Here is a 20,470-nt window from a genome sequence, read left to right on the forward strand (position 1 = left end):
AAGAACCTATAACTATTGAATTATAATCTCATTCAATAAAGGTTATTTCTAGAAAAACAACAACAACAACAAACACCAAAAAACAACAAAATCAGAGTGCAAGGGGGAGTGCTGGGCAGCAAACAGCCTGAGGTTGTCCCATTCATCACTGCGAGAGTGAGGCACAGCCCTAAACAACCCTCTCCAGCCCTCAGTGTGAATATATTTGTCATTATGATGACAAGGCCTGTTGAGAGCTTTGCAGCTTTCCAATAGCTGGGAAAATCTCTACATACTTCTCCTGTCTGACTGTCTGGAGCTAACACTGCTCCTTTAATGCAGGAGGTCAGATGGGGTCCAACGATCCCAGTGCTGAGACAGACACTAGCACAGCAAAACTGGCTGTATCGGGAGTGTGAGAGAGACCACAGAGAAAGGAATTTGAGGACAGGGAAGTTTCTGATGACTAGGGCAAAGAAAGCGAGCATTGGGAAGCAGCCAACTATGCAGCTGAAATAAATATTCACTCATTAGCTTGGGAGAGACTTAATTGCAGGAATAACACATGCAGTTGTATGTGGAACACAAATGCATAGAGAGCACAGCCAGGGGAGAAGGTGCTGGATTCAGCAATATTCTCATCCATTTGCAAATGCAACAGCATGAAGAGGCTCCTGCTGTAAGATAACTGAAGAACGAAGAACAGAGCTGCGGACACTTCAGTAAGAAGATCATGAAGAAACTAATCTATAAAGAAAAATGCTTTCATGTAGCATGAAAATGAAGAAGGAAGAATGATTTAAAAAAACATGGAGAGAGAGAAGCAAAGAGTTCAGATGTTTAATCCTCATATAGCTGTGGGGTCTCAACAACTACCATTCTACCCGTACCTGTGCTTTTTTCCTAATCTGATATTTAATTTAACTATTGATATTGCAGAAGAGCAGGGAAATCCAAATTCACCAGCTGCTGAAGTCCTTCAGAAGCAAGAGGACTTGATGACATTAAATATCATTAACAAATGGTGCTGTGGGCACATGTAACTACTCACACTTGGAGGCGTTCATCTGATGACTGTCAAATCCTCCAAAAGTTTCTGCCCTTCTAGGAAGAGAGATGGGGCCAACTCCTCCTTCTTGGTCAATGGTGGTGCTAGCCTGTTGCCCGAGGGCACAGCCCAGGCTCCTGTTTACCAGGTCTTGCAGCAGTTCAACTGAGAGGATAAAAAAGCAGAAATATCTCTGTGAAAGATCAGCTTCTGAGCTATTTTCATCCCTACCTTCACATGCTTTTGCATACTAAGAACTCATGTTTCTATGACAATGACATGAACAGTACATGTCCCCCCTGCAAAAACTCACTCTGACAACAGCATTTAGTAATTTTTACCCTTTCCAAAAATCACACTGAAAAGTTGCTCAAGTTTTCATGTAACCTTGCCAACAGACTGGCTTGTTTCTTGCAGGTACCAAAAATGCCTGCTGGAATCTGAGTCCCCCTTCAATCCTTGCTGAGCCTGAAGCACAGCAAAATACAGTATGGTCCACTTTTCACACAAGTACGAAATCCTGGGCTGCCCCTGATCCCAGCTCAGATTCAGTGCAGGGTTGTTTACTGTGCTAAGACTTCTTTTCTGCCTTCTTTCAACAGCCACCAATACCTGCTTCTTTTCCTGATCCTCATTACCTGTCCCTAACACAATACCATGAGTAGCAGTATCTCCTGATCTATGCTATTATTCTTTCACTTGGATTAAGAAGGCTTCCCCTGCAAAAACGGTGCTTGAGAATTGATGTATTCACTGAAGGCAGGCGTGCTGGTTAGTGTAACTAATGTGTCACACTGACTTGCTCACCTTCATTTATTGCAGTTTTCATAATGGCCTCGCCTTTTGGTGCCTCTTCAGTGTTGGCTCTGAAGAGCAGTTGGGAGCCTGGCATGTCCTCTTGAGCAGAGGTGTCTGCCATGTCCCTGAAGATCTTGGTCTTTTCCTCCAGCAAGACGAGGATCTGCTTATCCTTCTGATGAAGTTGTTCTGTGGGGGTGAACAGAAAACAGAGATGAAGACAGAAAAAGCTTCAGCAAGGAAGCAGAGCGATTCCTGAGATATTGGCCCCATCTAGTGGAACCTGATGACACAACTGTGCCTCGGCTCAATCTTGCACAGCAAGAGCACCCATCAGGCTCAGAAAATTCTAACGCAAACGAGGTGTAAATATGGATTGCAACTATTTGCTGGATGCAGGGCCCTCATTGTTCTGGAAGAAGTCATAGCTCAACCATGCATATGAAAAAGGGTCACAAAATCTAACACGACAATTGCAGTCATTTTTTTCAGAACAATTTTCAAGCTCTGCCCTTCTGTCTCAGGCAGTTTCCTACCTTTCAGTGCTCTGACTCTCGTGTCTGACACTTTCTTTTCAAACTCAGACTCACAAGGAACTCCTTCATCTTCATCCTTATCCCTGGATGAGAGAGACACACATCTCAATAAGCACCAAAACACGACTATGTGTATCACCTGCCTTTCCAGAGCAGCTTGGTAGCTTACATGGTGTTTATCGTGTCTTGAATGATCTCTATCCACCCGTTACGCTCTTCTTTGGAGCTGGCATGCACTTCTACCATTTCAGGATCTTTTACACCCATACTGATCAGGAACAAACCCTTCTCTTCATGAGCCACTTCTCGTACGATCAGCTTCTTCAGAGAGATCACAGTGGATTTCTGGTCCTTCAGATGGAAAGAAATGGTGGAGGAGGGCAAAAAGTTAGATATGAACTAACATTCAAAAGGTCCCATTACCAACACAGCTGCCTCTCTTGGGTTGTAAACATTTTTTGAAGCTACTGGCTAATTAAAAAATATAGCATTTTGATGGGGTCACACAACAGGGAAAGGCTTGTTTTCCTCCGTTAGTCCTCTAGAAAAAGCAATTTCACCTTGCTCTATTTCAACAGGAAAGTAATTTAAAATTGAATTTGTGGTTTTGCAAACTCTACCATATTTTGCTCTATCTCCAGCAGACCTTTGATCTCATCTCCTCCTGCCCACACTCTCTACTCTGTCATTAATATCAGAGCTCCGTAAACTCAGTGAAGCTTGCTAGCAGCTGCTTCACATACCTTATCGTCACAATCTTTCCGTAGGATGGAATAACACCTTATTTTCAAATCCCACAAAAACCCTACTGTTCTTAGAAGCTCATAGTTGACTCCTGCGATGGACCAGACTTGTATATAAAAGGATGTTTATCGTGTGCTACGGTCTTTGTGTAATCAGCCTGCCTAGGTTAAAATGTCCCTTTGCTTCTGGGTCACCAGCACATGAGTGAGCACCTCTGTGCATTTTACAGGATGCTACACTTGGGTGATTTGGTATCAGCTCTCTCTGTGTAGGGCCCTGCGTTTGTGCAGCTCATTGATGGAACTAGAATAACAGATTATCAGCTTTCAAAACATTCAAAGAATAAAAAGGACACAAACGTTTACCTAGTCTAAACCATGTCTGCAAGGTACAGCCAAAACAGGCCCAATTAGGTACCAGACTTTCTCTAGCAGGTCAGTGTGTCTAGTGCTTTAGGAAGCCTGCCTTCAAAGGTGAGTGGTTTTGGTTTCTTGCATTACAAATATATTCTTCTGACATTTATTTGTAAGCTTTACTATTGAATTTACAGCAGTGGTGTTCCCTGCCCCCCACAGTGGTTCATAATATATTAGGACATCAGCCTCTGCTAAGATTTGTTTTTACAATGTTTGTGTTATCCCATTACTTCCCTTCCCCCCGGGATCACTGCTTCAGTTTGCGCAGCCTGAAAATGAGTACGTGTATCGAGTGGCAGGCAGATTTTCAAGGCCAATTATCAGCAATGCCAAGGCACTGCAGAAATCAACATGAGTGGGGTAAGTGGGGAAAAAAAGACATGCTTTCCAATCACAAAGAAAGGAGCCTGCTCAACAAACAAAACAGTTATAAGCAGGAAAACAAAGCTGTTTAGCAGACAACGGCTGGCTTTACTGAGGAACCCATATCAAGGGTCTCTCTCACAGAAAAGCAAGGGAGAAGAAAAGGGTGAAGCCTTACCAGTGAGGCAAAGACATATTTCTGGTCCTTCTCCTGCAGGAATATGAGCATGTCAGAGAGGAGAACAGCCTGGACTTCTGCAAAAGGAAAAGAATACCAATATAACCATGCGGCCCACTCCTAAACAGATTTGTCTTTTAATAACACCAGTGCTCCGGCCGCTGGGGAGCGTGAGGGCTGGTTTTGGGTCAGCCTGCAGTGCTGCTCGATCTGCTGGTTGGCAGGCACAGCTCCTGGAAAGGCCGTGCTGCTGTGCAACGCCGAGCTGCCCTAGGAAACATGCAGGGCCCTCACCTCGGTGGGAGGGCTCCTCTCCAGCCACAAGCTTCCTAACAGGTAGGACACGGTGTAACAGCAAAAGCTAGTGACGTTTACTGAGTAGAAGCGCTGTTTTCTCAAACAATCAATATTTTAGCCCTTGAGCAAAGTATCTGCACAGGAAGATTGGGGTTTTATGGTTCTCTTGATGAGTAGTTTGGGGAGTGTAAATTATCATGCAACAGCAACATTTGTCAGCTGCAGTTTCTTTCCCAGGAAATACTGACTTCAGGAGCCACCACTAATTCTGCTCGCAGACAAATACAAGCCTTGCTAACTCCAAGGGGAGCCAACATAGCCCTGCATGAGATGCAGGACCTGGCTTTCTTTCATGGGAAAAGGAAGCGTAATATCAAGCAAACTGAGGATCTTAAATCAGAATACAGGCTTTTCCCAAAGTACGCATACAGCCTTCCAAGTCTCCTAATGACATATCATGAAGTTGCACTGTAACTACCAAGCATAAGGCCCCACCCATGCCCCTCAGCACAAAGAGTTTTTGTGTAATGTACTTGGGAAATCTTGTGACAGACAGGAAGCAAACCAAAAAGTGAAGTCATCCCATGGGTTCTTCCCTTCCATTCTGTTTTGGGAAGACAGGATCCTTTTCAGAAAAAAAGAACTACCAAATTTTAATCAAAGCTGCAAAATGAACTCAAAGCTCTGGGAGGTTTGAAAAAGTCAGCAGTTGACTCTGTTCTTCTCTATCACTATATTTTCTGCGCACTCTGCAGAAGGGGAAATGCTAAAAACATCCAAGAAAACTTCTAAATTTCTCTCTCTGCTCCACTTAAAATACCATAAAATAGCCTAAGTATCTGAACCAGCTGTTCTCCTATGGGGCTCCGCTGTTTCTCTGTAGGACCTGCTTTCCCTGGGAGCTTGCACTACAGACAGGGGCATTTCTATGACTTATAAATGCAAATGCAGCCTGTACTTATCAAAAGATTTCACAATCACAGCATAAGTTGCTTAATCCACCATTTAAAATCAATAGCAATCTTGGGAGCCTGGAAACCATCTGTAAACTTCCTGTTTCCAAAACCTCAAAATAAATCCTATCTGATTTGGAATTTCGCCTATCACTGCCTCACTGCCCAGCACATCACCAGACTATGCATCTCCATTCATGCCCAAGTACCCTGGTGTAATCAGCTGATGCTGGGAGCAAGAAGGAATCAGCTGCAAGAAAGAAAGCCCAGCCTTCCTGCTGAGCCCTAAGAAAGCTCTGCCTGCTTTCACCACTGCTGTTGTCCCAGCTTAAGGCTTGCTTGGGAGATTTAGTGCTTAACTCAGTAAAGAACTTCAGTGCCATGTCGAGAACTTTAGAGCACAGCACTTCAGAAAAACCATTTCCATGCGATGATAAACAAAAAGCAATTCAAGAAAACATGGACACACACGTAACCAAGCAAGAGGCAGCTGCAGGGACACCAGAGCCTCCCCAGCCTCTCCTGAGCAGCTTGCGTCAGCAGCTCGAGAGGTTCAAAAGCAATAAATGCCTGGGACACCTCTCTCAAGGCCTAGTGAAACTGGGAAAGGTAACGCTGAGCCTGAGCAGCAAAGGAGGTACAGGGCTGCTGGCGGGTAGAGTCACCAGGAAGCTGAGGCTGGGTTTCGTATTCAGCAAGCACGCTTCCTGGAATCGCTGTACGTGCGTGTTTTGCCACAGAGATCTGACTCACTGCTCCAGACAACTGCAGCCCCAGCATCCTCCTGGCCCAAAGGCTGCCCCAGCACCTCACTGCAGCCTGCATCTTCAGCAGGCGTCTGGTCACCGGGTGGAAAAGCAGCTATCGGTCACCTCAGAAACAGCACAAGGTATTGGAAACACTGTGATGGAAACAAGAGTATGCAGCACGGGGAAAGCTGCTGTCAAAACCTCTCATAGCAGACGAACAGGTAAGTGTTGGAGAAGCCTATCTGAGGAGCAATCCTACACACAGGGAGGGCAAGCTGTGTGCCCTGCAGCAGACTTACCTTTTAACCGTCCAGCTGCATTTTTCAGTGAAACAGGCCCATCTCGGATGAGCTTCCGATGTCGCAAGTCCTCTCTTGCAAACATCTGACCGCTCTTCATCCTCATGATGGACTTGCTATCTGTCCGGTTGTAAATCTCATCAAGACGTGTTTTCTTTTCATAGTTGCTGACTTTGCTATTGACTGCAGCAATCACATCTTTAACAAGGTTTAATGACTGAGTCAAGTCTTCATGTTCCACTTCATTTTCTTTGAAAAGAGAGAAACATCTCCATTTCACTTCATCCTTGTGGACTCTTAACTTCCCAATTTTACTTCCTTCCCTCCTTCGTCTTCTCCCTCCCTAATTCCTGCATTATAACTTTTTTAATATTTTTCCAAGTCAGGTTGCATTTTCCCCCCTTAAAGAGAGCTTCACAAAACCTTTCACATGGAGGGCTGAGGTTGGAGGCTGTTCCAATATATTTTGTATACAAGACAGTAGATATGAAATACACAAACCAACCACATATTGTAGCCATTACACAGAAAAAGCAAACTGGGAGACTTTGGAGTCTAAGCATGTTGCTCCATAATTAGCTAAAGACAGACATATCAACCAAATCAAGGCACCTGAGCAACTAATCCTAACCAGATATAAATAGAGATATAAAGACTCAAGTTATCTCAATACAGCAGTGTGAGACGATAATGACTAGATTAGTTGGTCAATCATAAGAAAACCTACTTCGGTGGAAAAGGATCCAGGAAATTTACACTGGATGAGCAAATACAGACTTAGAAAAGAAGAACTGGTCCTACCTTTGGTGTACTGCAGTATCCTTTGTAACAGGACTGGGTACTTTGTGATTCTCTGTGTTACCAGCAAGATACATTCAGAAATCCCAAGACGTCTCACCAGGGAGCTGCTCATTTTTTTCTAAGGAACAAAGATGAAAATTTCAATTTTGTAGCAAAACGCCTACCAGAGCGCAGAAAGGAATTTTTTTTTTCCAATCGACTGTCTCTCTTCTACCAGGTCCTACCTTGACAAATGCCTGAAACCTCTTGTCCTTTGAGTACAGATCTTTGAAATTATTTACTGCCTCATTGTGATGACCGCAGAATTTGCCGTATGTTTTCTTCATTCGCTCGGCGTTCTCACCAGAGAACTGAAAGACACAAGACACAAAGGTCCAACTTCCACTGAGCATTTTGTGCAATACCCCAGCAGTGCTTGCTAGTCTCTCAAGAGAGCTTTAAGAAAATAAATTAGTCCAAAGCCTTCTGAACCAAGCACTTAAATCTCTAAAGATTTAAGAACTGACTTTGTAAAGAAGTAAAGAACTGACTGTTGTGACTTCACTGCATTCACACTTAATACAAAATCTGGGATTCTACCTCAACAGGGCTTAAAAGCCAAAAGAGAGCAAGGTAGATAAAAGGAGGAAAGGAGAAAACACAGATAAAGAAAAGTAAAAGGACCTACCCAAAGTTGCATACCACGTCAGTAATTCAACCAAGAAATACACTGTGCACATTTCACTGTGGTCTACTGCCCACCCTTCAGGCTATGGTCAAACCATTTTGAGCCTGTTAAGGAATGCTTCTCTTTCCCATAAAATAAACAAAATAAATTTTCATAACTATACCTTCCTCTGAAAGAGCAAAAAGTGCTTAAAAAAGAAGCAGCAGAGATTGTTACGTGTGTGAAGAGTAAAGAGCCATCAGCTGTGATTGTCTAACAAGTAGAAGAGGAGGAGGAGCAAGAACACAGGAGTGTTTGGATTCCAGCTACGCTCTAAGAAATGCAAGTTATTTTCCATGGCTTACTTGATTCACCAGGATGTCACCTATCCTCTTGATAACAAAGTTCTTTTCACTTTTGTCTGCCAATGACTCCTTCTTCCTTTCCAGAATCCGCTGGAAGAAGTGACTGTGGATATGCAGCAAGTTTTCCAGACAGGGAAAGATCTTGTCCACAATTTGCTGATCATACTGCAGTTCTTTTAACATCCCTGCACTGTATACATCGTTCATAATCTTCAGGGTGCGAACATGATGCATTTCTGTCTGCATTAGCTCTGCATAGGATGAGAACAAGGTCAAAAACAAGGTCACAGTAGAACACTTGGGTGTAAAGTACAAGGAAAAGCTGTCATTAGAAAGCTCTTCCAAGTGAGCTAATTGGGCTTCTCTAAGTGGCATCAGAAAATTTAATGTCAGGTAGCTCACTGCCAGCCTCAACATAATTCATTTCTGCCACGCAGGATGGCTCTCAAATCAGGGAGGAGATGACTTGCTATCTAGCTGCTGTGCTGTAACTGAGTTTAAATGTCATCAGCAGACAAATGGCAAGAAGCAATTTCTATTTTTATTTTTTTGATGGATTCCAGGTAAGCAAAAAGCAGGAAGACAAAGCTTTCACTGAACACATACTTTCTAAGAATTTCAAGAATTAAACTTTGGCCACAGAGGAATCAAAGTCAATGTTCCTATTCACTGACCTGAAGTTTCCCAAATACATGCACGTACGTATATTAAGAAACCATCTAAAATGAGTGAAGAATGAACATCCATGTATGTCTCACCATAAATGACATCTTGCCGTTTGACAACATCTTTGTTTTGCTGCTGTAGGAACTTGCTGTCCACTACTTGGCTCCAGGACTCTGCCTCCAGCAGCTTGGAATCTAGTTCCAGGTCTCCCATCAGCTGTCCTTCATTCATGTCTGCACCTTCACAAAGCAATGTAAACGTCACGAAGATGTGGGTAACTTATCCCATTTGTGATTCCTGTCTGTTCATTTACGTTTAGGCTGTCTCTGTTATACCACAGACATTACAAACTTTCTCCTTACATACAGAAATGGTAATATGAAATTATACCACATAAGGACTAGATTATGAAAAGCTCTTTTAAAAGCTATTTGCTAATTCACAGTTTTCACGCAGACCAAATTCTAGCTCTGATAAAAGAGAAGGGATTATTTAACACACAACGTGTAATTTGTCTTCCTTCATTTACATCAATAAATCAAGAGAACTTAGAGCTATGTAAAGGCTGTGTTGTCAAGATTAGAAAGCTAGAACTGATGCAGGTAGATCTGCACACTACTGCATCCATCCACCTCTTTAAGAAAGATTGCCCATTTATGGAGCAATGGTAATTTTCTCTGTCTCTACCAGCATGGTCTTGTTTAGCCCTTATTAAATTAATATCATTCTGTGTTTTTTTTTCTTCAGATAAATATTGGCTAAGATGTAAGAATACTGATTATATCCTAGAAAGCCTCATGTATAAAAACAAAGTTAAGAAATTAATTTAAATGATTTCACTTTTAAAACCACAAAACTAAACAATAGCATTTTTCCCTCCCCACCCTGGGGAGAAAAACAAAAAAAAACCCAACATATCAGCATGAAAAAGGTAAAGACTGTAAAATATGTGGCTGTATGAACAGGCCAGAGGAGTAAAACGAAAGAGGAAATGTTTGTCCTCAAGCTAAATTCCAAGTAACTCAACTGTAACTGAAACCTTCTTAATGTTTTCCCACAGTTCAACATGCTGAAGAAATTACAGTGTGGGGCCTTGTTTTAGTTTATCATTCTAATATTCTAACATTACAGTAAATGCACTATAATTGTCCATTAAAGAGAAAAACTTGTGCTGAAATGGCAACATAGATTTTCTATTTCTGGAAAGCAGCACTGAGACCTTCCTGCTGCTATAAATGCTATGAGGATGCCTTACCTTCATCAACTAGTGACTCCATGGATTCATTCACCCGGCTGATTTTATGTAAAGAGTCTGTTGACTGGGACAGAAATTTCCAAGTGTGTATTAAGCTGTCGTCATTCCCAACTCTACATAAGAACAGAACACAAAACATTGTTTATGATTTCAAAAAAACAGCCACATGGCTTTTCAAGTACACAGAGGAATGCATTTTTAAACACAAGCTGAAAACCAAAGCAAGTCTTGCAAAGTTAGGTACAGAAATATATTTGTATTAATTATTTTCTAACAACTACACATCAGGACTCAGAAAACTGTAAGACCTACAGTTCTGAATGACAGTGCTTCTTCCATACAGAATTACCCCTAGGTTCTATTGTTTGGGAAACTCCTTTTCACTCCTTTCCATTTTACACTGTCGATTCCCATCCTCATTGTCATCGGAGAAGGCAGTGCAAAGATGCAATACAAAAGGCTATCCAAGAGTCTTTACCACTTGTTGCTCTGAGCAAGATCAGAAAATTGGACTGAAATAAATTTCACCAAGAATACTCAGGGCATGCCAGTTGTCTAGAACATCCCAGTCCATGCTATAGCCCTGTTTGTAGAATTGCTCAATATGCAGGTAGTATAGGAACCATAAATGTAATTTACTTCTGTTTTTGTAATTAATTATGTATAATGCATTCCTAAATCACCATGAAGACTGCAGCTCTGTGCATCCACCCTATCATTATAGACACAAAAGTTAATGTTATACCTGAGCTGCAAAAATGTGTGCTCACACAGTACCAAGCCCAAGGCAAGAATTTCTTCCTGGATCCCAGAGCATCTCTATGAAGTGACCTTGGATATAACCAGGCCAAGTCAGATGCCTCTGACCTCATGCCCACAACTAAACCTAACACAGACAATCTGATTGTGCAGAAGACAGCTGATGGTACCATACATAATATGGGCATTTCTGGTTTTGTGATCCTCTTTTGTACCTTTAACACAGATCACAAATTTATTTTTAATGAGATCTGAATTTCTCCACCCTTACCACATCAGATAATCCCCATGTACGCACGTGCACAGGCAGAAACCTTACCCTGCAATGTTCTGTATTGAGACACTTTTTGAAAGCGCTGTAGTCTGTTGTGATCTCCTGTTATTGAATATTGAGGTGACGGTGTTTTCGTCAGGAGCAAGTATTGCTGAACGAGGGCGCTCCTTAGGTTGTGAACCTGCAAGGGAAGTGTCAGAGAAAAGTCAGCTCATGCAACTGCATTACTAGCTGCAACAACAATGACTTAATGAAACCAGGCTTTAAAATTCACCTCCTTTTCTCTCTAGAGTTGTTGTCAGGAGATCAGTGGCTGTTAGATACAGCCCTAACTGTAGGGAAGCCTGAGCTTTCTGCCTCTCCCTAACCACTCTTGTGGTATGTTAAGGCAGGACTTGGTCAAAGCAAAGTCCCTATGCACTCTGGAATTTGCCTCAAATTGAAAATTTGAGAATTGGTTCCTCAAATTCTTGTAAACAAAATTCAGACATCATGTACAGTATTAATGCAGCATGAGTGATCAGAGGTATCTGGAAAACTTTACCCTCTTTAGACCCAATATGTTTAAGTTTCAGTTTTGCTGTATAGAAAGACAGCCAAAGTGAATTCGTTAACTGTTATCTTTTCCTGTGGTATTTTCAAAGTCCAGCAGTGTTCTTATGCAGAAAAGCAGAGACTGAGCTCTTCTTAGCAAACTCAGCACTGCTGTGTTTCAGGCAGGAAAGAACATCGATGCCTTTGCTGAACTGACTGCACTGTATCTAAAAGAGCAGGGTGGAATCTTCAAGTCCAGAAACATACACTTTGGAAACTAAATTTAATGTTATTCAATAAATGATCACATGAAGCAATCTACTGAGCTGTTTTTGTTTTTTTTAAATTTCTGTAGGCAAGGAGATCCTACAGTTACATCCATCTGCCTGCTTCTGGTCAAATCTTTTGAGATAGGTTTTTCCACCTGTACAGAGAACCACTAATCCTTATCTCACACCATCACGTAACTTTGACTAACCTTTCCATCTTAATTTCAGATTTTCCCATCTTCAAATATGTTTCTGGAGCAATACTTCTGAATTTCATGACAAAAACCACAGAGTGTATGTCTGTATCACACAGTGTGGTTCCATACAGTGATCTACAAGCTACCTCTAAAGAAGCTTATCTAATCAGGATGCTACTAAACCTATGTGGGTTATTTCATTCCAATTCTTTGCCATTGGTTGCTTCGGGTAGCTCTGAAGCACAGCATACATCTCAGCACAGCCACAAAAATTTTGTCAGCATTGCTCCCATTCACAATTAAACTTTCTATTTTTGTTACGTCAAAGCATAAGACTATTTGATTAAAAATATATTTTTTAAACAAACATCCTCTCAACTTTTAAGCTTAAGAGCTTCTGTTAATATAATACTCCTATTCTTTTTCTGCCAGACATGTGAACACAGGCTGCATCTTCCAGGTTTTACGGAGTGTTCAGCTGTAGGTCATCAGAAAGCTAGAGCAGCCAGGCAGCTACTCCAAATTTGATGACTTTACATTTGCTTAAATTTACAGGGCCACTGCAGAAAATAGATAAATTATCTGTGCAACTTTAGCACAACTTCTGAAATCCCAAACATTGCTCACCATGCAGAGAAAATGCTCACAAACCTGCTTTTTTATATGCTTATCTTTCATAATATAAGTATTAGTTGGTTACAACAGTTAGGAACAGCAGATACAGACCATCAGCAAAACAGAGGTAAAGGAAGTTTTCTTACTTTTGTTTCTCATGGTTACTGTGGGTAATGAAGAGGTATCATGTGCCTGCAACATTCCTTTTTGTGGCTGAAAGAAAAAGGAAATTCACTGTAATTTTTCCTCCCTTCTCCCATTGGGCTGTGCCACATAACTACAATTAAAAATCTTTTTTTTTTTCTGAATCCCTCAGAACAGATTAGTTCTCCTCTCCATATATTGGCATGACCCTCAGCAGCTACAGTTGTTACAATCAACGAAATGGGCAAAATAACATATGGAGAAGTGTGCAGTAAAGAGTAAAATGGAAAGAGAAGGGCTGACTACTGAAGAGAACAACTAAAATCACAGAGGAGATTTTCTTACTTTCTTCATAATTGCATGAACTAGCTTGGGGAACCATACCGCAGAAGAAGCTCCTCACATTTGGAACAAATTCTGTATATTACTCATATAAACAGCATACATATTTAATAAATGTCATTATGCATTATAAATACACACGATGCCACATTACAGGATGCAGCATTCAAAAACTGAGAGATACTGCATTTACCAGTGCAGGGCACCCCTGAATTTTTTATTTTAATCATATGCTTATATGCCTTAAATGTGCACAAGAAGGGTGGTGTTTGCTCTGGGAATATCTAGTCTCAGGTTTTGGACACCCTCACAGTTTCTCTGTGCATTACTTCTTCCCAGAGCCTGCTGCTCTCTCTGTGGTGTGCTGTCCTTGCTCCTCGTTGCAGTCCACCAGCCTGCAGACCACCCGGAGCACAGGACAGACCATCACACCCGAAGGTCCCTCTGTGCCGGAGGGAATGATGCAGGGAGTCTGCACCCTACGAACAGCCTGTGGTGCTGACCTGGAGTATTCAGAGTTCCAGAACATGAATACGTCATTCTGAAGTCATCCAAACCCAGAACATTTTAAGAAAACCAGCTTATAATATATATATTTTTCAGCTCTCCAAGAGGGGCAACAAAAATACCAACTGCCCATGTACCAGAAATTATAGGAGAGCTTAGAGAAATCATTCACTATTGCACAGGGCTCTTTCAACAAGATGAAAGCTTTTGGATATTCTTTTAGAAGATGTATGCTAAATCGTTTAAACTTTTTTTTTTTTTAATGCGGTAGAGTAGATGATTTCTCTTACCTTCATTTTCACCTTTGCACAAGAAGCAAAACTTTCCTTACAGCCTTTGTGAACAATTGCATTGCAGTCTGTCAAAAGTTAAAAAAAAAAAAAACAAAAAAAAACAACATCAAAAAACAAGCAAACAAAAAACACATAAACCAGATCAGTTTTTGCTGTTCGTATTCTGAACTGTTATCTAGCACAACTGAGAATTACAACTTTCAGTTATCTGTGTAGATTATGAGTAGCTACAGACACCGGCAGACAGGCTGCTTTCCAGGATAATTAGCCCTTTGTTTCTTAACAAGATTTCCTCATGGAATTAATAGGAAATTCTCTTTAAAAATCACTGCTAGGTAGCGTTGCCAGGTCCAAACAGATCTTAAAACAAAAGAAAGAAAGAAAAGGAAAAAGATGGGAGTTATGCCTCTGAAAGAAAAGTAAGGGAGAAAGCAGAAGTAGGAGACAGAACAGAAACCAATTGCAGTGCCAACATTTCCTCTTCAAATACAAATATTTTTCTTATCAAGACCAGGACTACGGGATACAGAAGGCAGGTCACGGACAGGAAAATTATTTTACACAGACCCAGACATATCACAACCCAGATCTACTGAGCAGGAACCGAGTGCTGCCGTCTTACAGTATTATCAGAAAAAGCAAGAGGAGCATCTGCCAGGTGACAGCGTCAGTGAGGTAGGGACTTCCTGCTAAGCTAGCCTGAAGTCACTGTTTGGGGCTGAAACCACAACATTCACCAGTGCAATGAGCACCATGCTTCAAAGCCACTTTTTGCTGCACTGAGCAAATGTTTCATCTCTTTTTCATGAGAGTCTCCAGCATGTTTCCGGGTATCTAAGTTTTCAAAAAATAAAACCACACAAAACCACTGTTTTTCATAATACATAAATGATAACTGGGTTTCAAGCATTAACTCTTCTGACTGATGAAAGATCACAGCTCCAATTCAAATCAGTTTCAGGAATTTAGAGAAAACCTGTTATTTCTATTCATTCATGAAAACACATAAAATACAGTTCATGAACTGTATTAAAGTGTAAATCACTTTGCAAGTGTACAGCTCAGAATTATTTCTAAAAGAACTATGAAACAAGAGGAAAAATATGTCCTTGTTCAGACTGATAAATTATTCTCACATTCCTAAAATGTCTTAAATTGTGGCCTATTTCATAAAAGCCAGTAATTCTTCTGATATTTTGTGAAAGAGTAAGGCCATAGGGCGTTGCTATTCTATCAATGTCCCACAACTTCCTGAGCATAAGAGAGAGAAAGAAAGAAACCTGCATACTCTTGCAAAACCCCACGAGCAGTATCATTTTTCAGATCAAACAAGGAAGAGAGACAGAACACACTCTGGTGTCTGACACTGAAATCACATGAAGAGAGGCAGTGAGATAATTCAGAACCCTTAAATTCAAACTCAAGCCTTGAAAACCTGAATAAATGCTATTTACCAAAAAGAATTTTGCAGTTCTCATGGCATCCTTTAGATCAAAAATCTGGTTTCAGGGACTTTATTCCCCCAATTAATTCAGCCCTTCAGAAGGCAAGAAGTTCCTCTAGTTCCTCCGTATCATTAATATTAATAATTAAAAACCAAAAAGCTTCTTTTCTGCATCACTGATCACAAAAAATAATACAAGAACAGGCTCATTAAAAACATTTTTTTGCTTGCCCGTTTCTTTTGGAGCATGCTAAATCTTTCAGCACTGGCTGGCTGTTTCAGGAAGCGGGTGTGCCACTGAAAGGTTCAGACATTGACTTAAAATAAGCCAATCCTTTGAAAAGCTTTCAGAGAAAGTCACCGACAGGTGAGACACAGTGATGGTAGCAGTAAAGCACTGCCACTTCTGTAGAAAAAAAGTAGAGTACAATAGCACAGGAACAACAGAACGTCTGCTGCTGTCTATCAGTTATTTTCAAGGCATTGAGTAGCCTATTTTAAGATGCGATGTGAGTACAGACCACACTCAGACGTGAGTGCAACAACAGTCTGGGCTCAAATCAGACTTCCTTTGCAACATTCATTTTCTGGACAATGCAGAAAAAAAACGCAATACTTTTCCGTTTTACCTTGAAAACAAAGAATATTTCTACTAAAACTTGTGCTACTACATGACATTGCTGGATTATTTTAACCTGCCAGGATATAAAAATTTAAATTGTGATTATTTTCTAAGTGGCTTAAAAACGTGTTAAGAAAGTAGAGTAGGGAAAGGGAGAGGATGCATTTGAAAGCTTGTAATTGTTGATGCTTTCCATTTCCCATCAGGCTGACACAGAGCATGGCTCATGCAAACAAGTTCAATGAAATCCCTTCTCTTTCAGGAAACTCTGAATTGCCTCTGGGGATTCAGCTAGCTACTTCTGCCCCCCCTCACTTGAGATGTTTCATGCACTGGTCATCTACCAGCCTGAACAAACAGAGGCAGAGCCTCCTGCCCCAGCCTGAGAGCCATTCCTGTACTCACTTTGCCTCGTCTCTAGGCTAGTGGAGAAAATATATTACTAACAGTGAAGAATAGAGTCCTGAGCTGCACTGAGAACAGGACATTTTATCTATGTGTTCTATAATTTTGGGTTGCAGCACAAACCAGTCACCATTCTGGTCGTGACCACATAAATGCTGCTGACCTTATCGAGTTACAGGCATGCGAAACTGTCTGATGAGAAATAAGAACAAAACTACCAAGCTCATAGAAACCCCACGCTGTGGTTTCTGTACGGCCTGCATTGTCTTACGTGTGCTTCACATGTATACAGGTAGCTGCCACTCGGTCTGTGACACAATAGCTTATATAAAGGGAGAAGGAGCTAGCGTTTCCTTTTCATATTATGTTTTCACTTTGGGCTCACTGAAGCAGTATTTCGGATAACTAAAGTATGTGAAGCAATATACCACAGGTGTGTGGGACTTCCACTGGCAGTAACAGCCACGATCCAAGGTGGCTTTCGCTGTCCCACATGAATTTTAACGAAGCACCTCAGCCTCAAACCATACCGGGCAGCTGAAATAACCCAAGTCCTCCATCTGACTGATCCATCTCGACAAGCAGGGGCAGAAACCCCCGCGGGATGCCGCGCTGTCCAAGCACGGGCTAGGCAGGAGGCTGCAGGCCAGCTCTGTGCACCCGTGACTCATTTCAGTTCAGCCCTACAAGGCACCCCATCACGGCATGAATCACCATCTGCAAAGCCTCCCTCCCGCCCCACGTCACCAGTGTTTAAAAGCGTGAGAACGATATGGCACCAAGTTCACATTTCCCACATCAGATTTAACGAAAAACAAATGCAGGGGGGGAGAAGCCAAGACTTACTTGCACAGTAGTACGAATCCTTATTGAAAGGTTTCATACAGTGGTAACAGGTTGCTTGGGCTACAACGGAGGTTGCAGTGAAGAGATGTCCATTTAACAGCTTCTTATCTTTTTCCTTCTCCTTGGAATCTTTGTCTTTCTCTTTAGTCTTCTCTTTATCTTTCTCTTTTTCCTGCCAAGAGAAAATGAACGAATGCCTCGTCACTTTGCAGAGGTCTATCCTCTAGTTACAAATTCTTCAGTGTTTGCCTTCAGCGCTATGACGATATCGATCGGTGCACACCTTAACAATGGCCATGTGTCTGCACAGCTCTCGACTAAAAGTATCAGCTAAGGGCCCCCACGGAAGTGGAGTAATATAGTAGTGACTTGCAGGGCCCTCTGCATGAGTGTCTTGCCAGCAGAGATGAAACCGAGCCTGCTCTGAAGGCAGCTATTTTCTTCCAACCTTGACTTCTGGTATTTGCTTGGTTTAATGACTTAGCTCTTTTCTTTTTTTTTTTTTCATCTGGGCTCTAAATGATCTCTTCAGCACTTTCAGTGAATTTTGTTACATACAAAACACCATGTATGAAGTGTATGAAACTTACCACACGATTAATTTTTAAGCCAATCACAGGACTTGTGCTTCTCAACTGCATGAGCAATGGAGAAAGCAAGCCCTTCTAAGGCGATGGTACAGCACCACTGCTGGATTGTTTCCACCTCCTTTTTCCTTCTGACACCTTCAACAGCTTCATGCCACCCCAAGAGAATATATGAAGCAAATACACTTTTTGGGGAAATGATCTTTCACAAACCCTCAAAATATGGCATCACAGAGAGACTGAGGAACAACAGCAACATCAGAAAACATCAGCTTGTCCTCCGGAAGCCACAGTTCCACCTCCGAGCCGCTCAGCTGTCTTTGGAAACACGTCAAGCCCAGCCAACTTCTCTGATTTTCAGTAGTTTTTCCTATCTTTCTATCCCTACCTGAGGCAGAAACTTGCTAGCTACTAAAAATTTTAGAAACGTCTCCTGTGGCATTTCATGGATTTGGAGGTCTCCCAAACACAGCTTGCTGTATAATTTTTAAAGGAAACTCCACAGAAAATCTCCAAATTTGAATTATTTCTCCATTTTTTTTTCTATATACCACCCTACAAAGCACTCATCACGCTATTCATCTCCCAGTCTGTGTTTTAACTACTACTGAAGATTTCACAGCATCTGAAAGAGAAGCTTAACCATAAACTGGCAAAGGCTCCCGTGAGCTTATCTTTGAGTTCTGTTATTTATATGCCCCATGCCCTTTGCTAAATATTGTCACAGGAGGAACCTAAATTTCAGAGAGCTGCAGAGCAGCCTGTGAGAGCAACTGCCATGAAGCAGTTAAAAGAAGAATCGAGCTCAGCAGCCACCAGGAGAGAAACTTTTGTGCCTTTGATGACAGGCTCAAATCATTAGTAACCCAGCCTGACGTCTCCCCTCTCCCAGCACACCCAAGGCAAAATGTCAGCATCAGAGTCTCTCCCTGCAAAGCCTCACAGACGCAAGTTCTCTTTACCGACCCCAAATGCTATTTCACCCTGAAAATAAACAAAAATAAGAGCATTGCAGGATGAAATAATCCTGCCTGCAGCAGAAAACCTGCAAGGAAGAGCCTGCTTTGCAGCACATCTCTGCCTCCTTGAGCCATCCCCATCATCCCATACAAACCTGCCCAGCCCCGTTCCCTGTTGGCCGACCTGGCCACCTTTAGCCAGGTCCGGCTCAATTCAAGAACTAAAACTCTTGGTGACGGCACCAAACCAACTGCATTGCCAGCACCTGTGAAGCCCCAGGACAGATCAGCCAATGCTCCAGGCAGATCTTACAAACACCATGCTGAAAGGAGATTCATCATGCAACGCTTCAGGTGTACCCGATGCTTCCTGCAAAGCCCAGCAATTCTGCAGTCAGGAATAATATCCCTTCATCAAAAAATCACTGTAAAAAGCATTTCAGTTAAAGCTAAACTGCCCAGTGAGAAACAGGAAATGCTGCACCACATTCAAGGAGCAAACAGTGAGCTTCATGCAGTGGATGCTAGCGACAACACTGAAACAGTGTCTCAAAACGAGATTTTTTATTTTTTCTTGGCTGTGACAGTTACTGGAACTCACTTCTAAAAAGGACTGTAAAAATAAAAACATTGTCCTGCTCTATGAGAGCTGCCAGAGTGATTTAAAGCACCACTTAATGGCGTATCAGAGGTGGACGTTGCAATGCTGCACCGACATGCACCGACAGACATTCCGGGTAAAGAAACTTGGTTTTACAGCCCGAAACAACAGCCTATGTGCTGCAGCAGCCTGCCCTGCTACGAAATAACCACGAAGCTCTTACCTCCCAGTGCTTAAGTCCTACCAGCTTCACTGTTATTTGGGGAACTTCAGAAAATCGATTCCATTTTATTGACATCCTTGCCCCGGGGCAGGAGAGCTGCTCCCGAGCAGAGCTAGCCCATGGTGGCAGCCCAGAGCTGCCGGCGCGGGGGACGGCAGCCGGCGAGGAGTTGAGCAAAAAGGGGAGGAGGGCGGGCGGGACGAGTGCCGCTAACTTCCTCGAAGATGATATTAGCTACTTTGCTGCTGTTTTCATCCTGCTCTGCCCCAGCTCCCACTGCTAAAAATAAAATCAAATAAAAGTACAGGCAGGAAAGGATGGGATTAATATTGTTGAAGTTGCAAGCTGATTCGGAGCCACGCCTTTAAAAGGCAGAAAGATTGGTAAAACAACCCCCCCCGTGATGTTTGGGATATACAAAAAGTAAATTTGAACAAACCTCACTGTTGCTATGTAGTACTTCAGTCCACAAAGTGCGGCAGAAGATTCCCTGGAGAGAAGGGCTTCATATACCTGCACGCCTCCTGCCCTGTGGGTCAGCAGTGGTTGCCTTCTCCTAGCCCTTTGAACACTCAAATCTCCTACCATGAACCAAAACTGCTGGAGGAACAACGCTGCCCAGTAACCACGCAAGTTAAGGAGAAGGGACATTACTCATGCAAATTTTTATGTCGTCATATCCCAGAAACTCTCTACCAAGATGAATAAAACGAGTATGCTTTTCTAACGGACAGGGACATAGAGTGTTATAGACTT

At 42.1% G+C, this 20,470-nt stretch overlaps 1 protein-coding gene across 8 annotated transcripts in view; it reads right to left on the reverse strand.

Annotated features, from left to right (window-relative positions):
• Positions 1 to 20,470, reverse strand: part of AKAP13 (A-kinase anchoring protein 13) — a 216,860-nt gene that overhangs the window by 12,046 nt on the left and 184,344 nt on the right. For all 8 annotated transcript variants that reach the window (XM_080607070.1, XM_080607073.1, XM_080607076.1 and 5 more), the window contains 15 exons: positions 17,345 to 17,516; positions 14,025 to 14,092; positions 12,888 to 12,954; positions 11,172 to 11,307; positions 10,094 to 10,206; positions 8,931 to 9,077; positions 8,173 to 8,423; positions 7,386 to 7,511; positions 7,162 to 7,279; positions 6,361 to 6,609; positions 4,063 to 4,139; positions 2,531 to 2,712; positions 2,362 to 2,444; positions 1,835 to 2,014; positions 1,031 to 1,192 (listed from right to left, as the gene is read on the reverse strand). In XM_080607070.1, coding sequence (XP_080463196.1) covers positions 1,031 to 1,192; positions 1,835 to 2,014; positions 2,362 to 2,444; positions 2,531 to 2,712; positions 4,063 to 4,139; positions 6,361 to 6,609; positions 7,162 to 7,279; positions 7,386 to 7,511; positions 8,173 to 8,423; positions 8,931 to 9,077; positions 10,094 to 10,206; positions 11,172 to 11,307; positions 12,888 to 12,954; positions 14,025 to 14,092; positions 17,345 to 17,516 — 2,131 coding nt within the window. The remainder of the gene's footprint in view (positions 1 to 1,030; positions 1,193 to 1,834; positions 2,015 to 2,361; positions 2,445 to 2,530; positions 2,713 to 4,062; positions 4,140 to 6,360; positions 6,610 to 7,161; positions 7,280 to 7,385; positions 7,512 to 8,172; positions 8,424 to 8,930; positions 9,078 to 10,093; positions 10,207 to 11,171; positions 11,308 to 12,887; positions 12,955 to 14,024; positions 14,093 to 17,344; positions 17,517 to 20,470) is intronic.

Source organism: Anser brachyrhynchus (genome assembly GCF_964034855.1).
Source record: "Anser brachyrhynchus genome assembly, chromosome: 11".
Lineage (NCBI taxonomy): Eukaryota > Metazoa > Chordata > Aves > Anseriformes > Anatidae > Anser > Anser brachyrhynchus.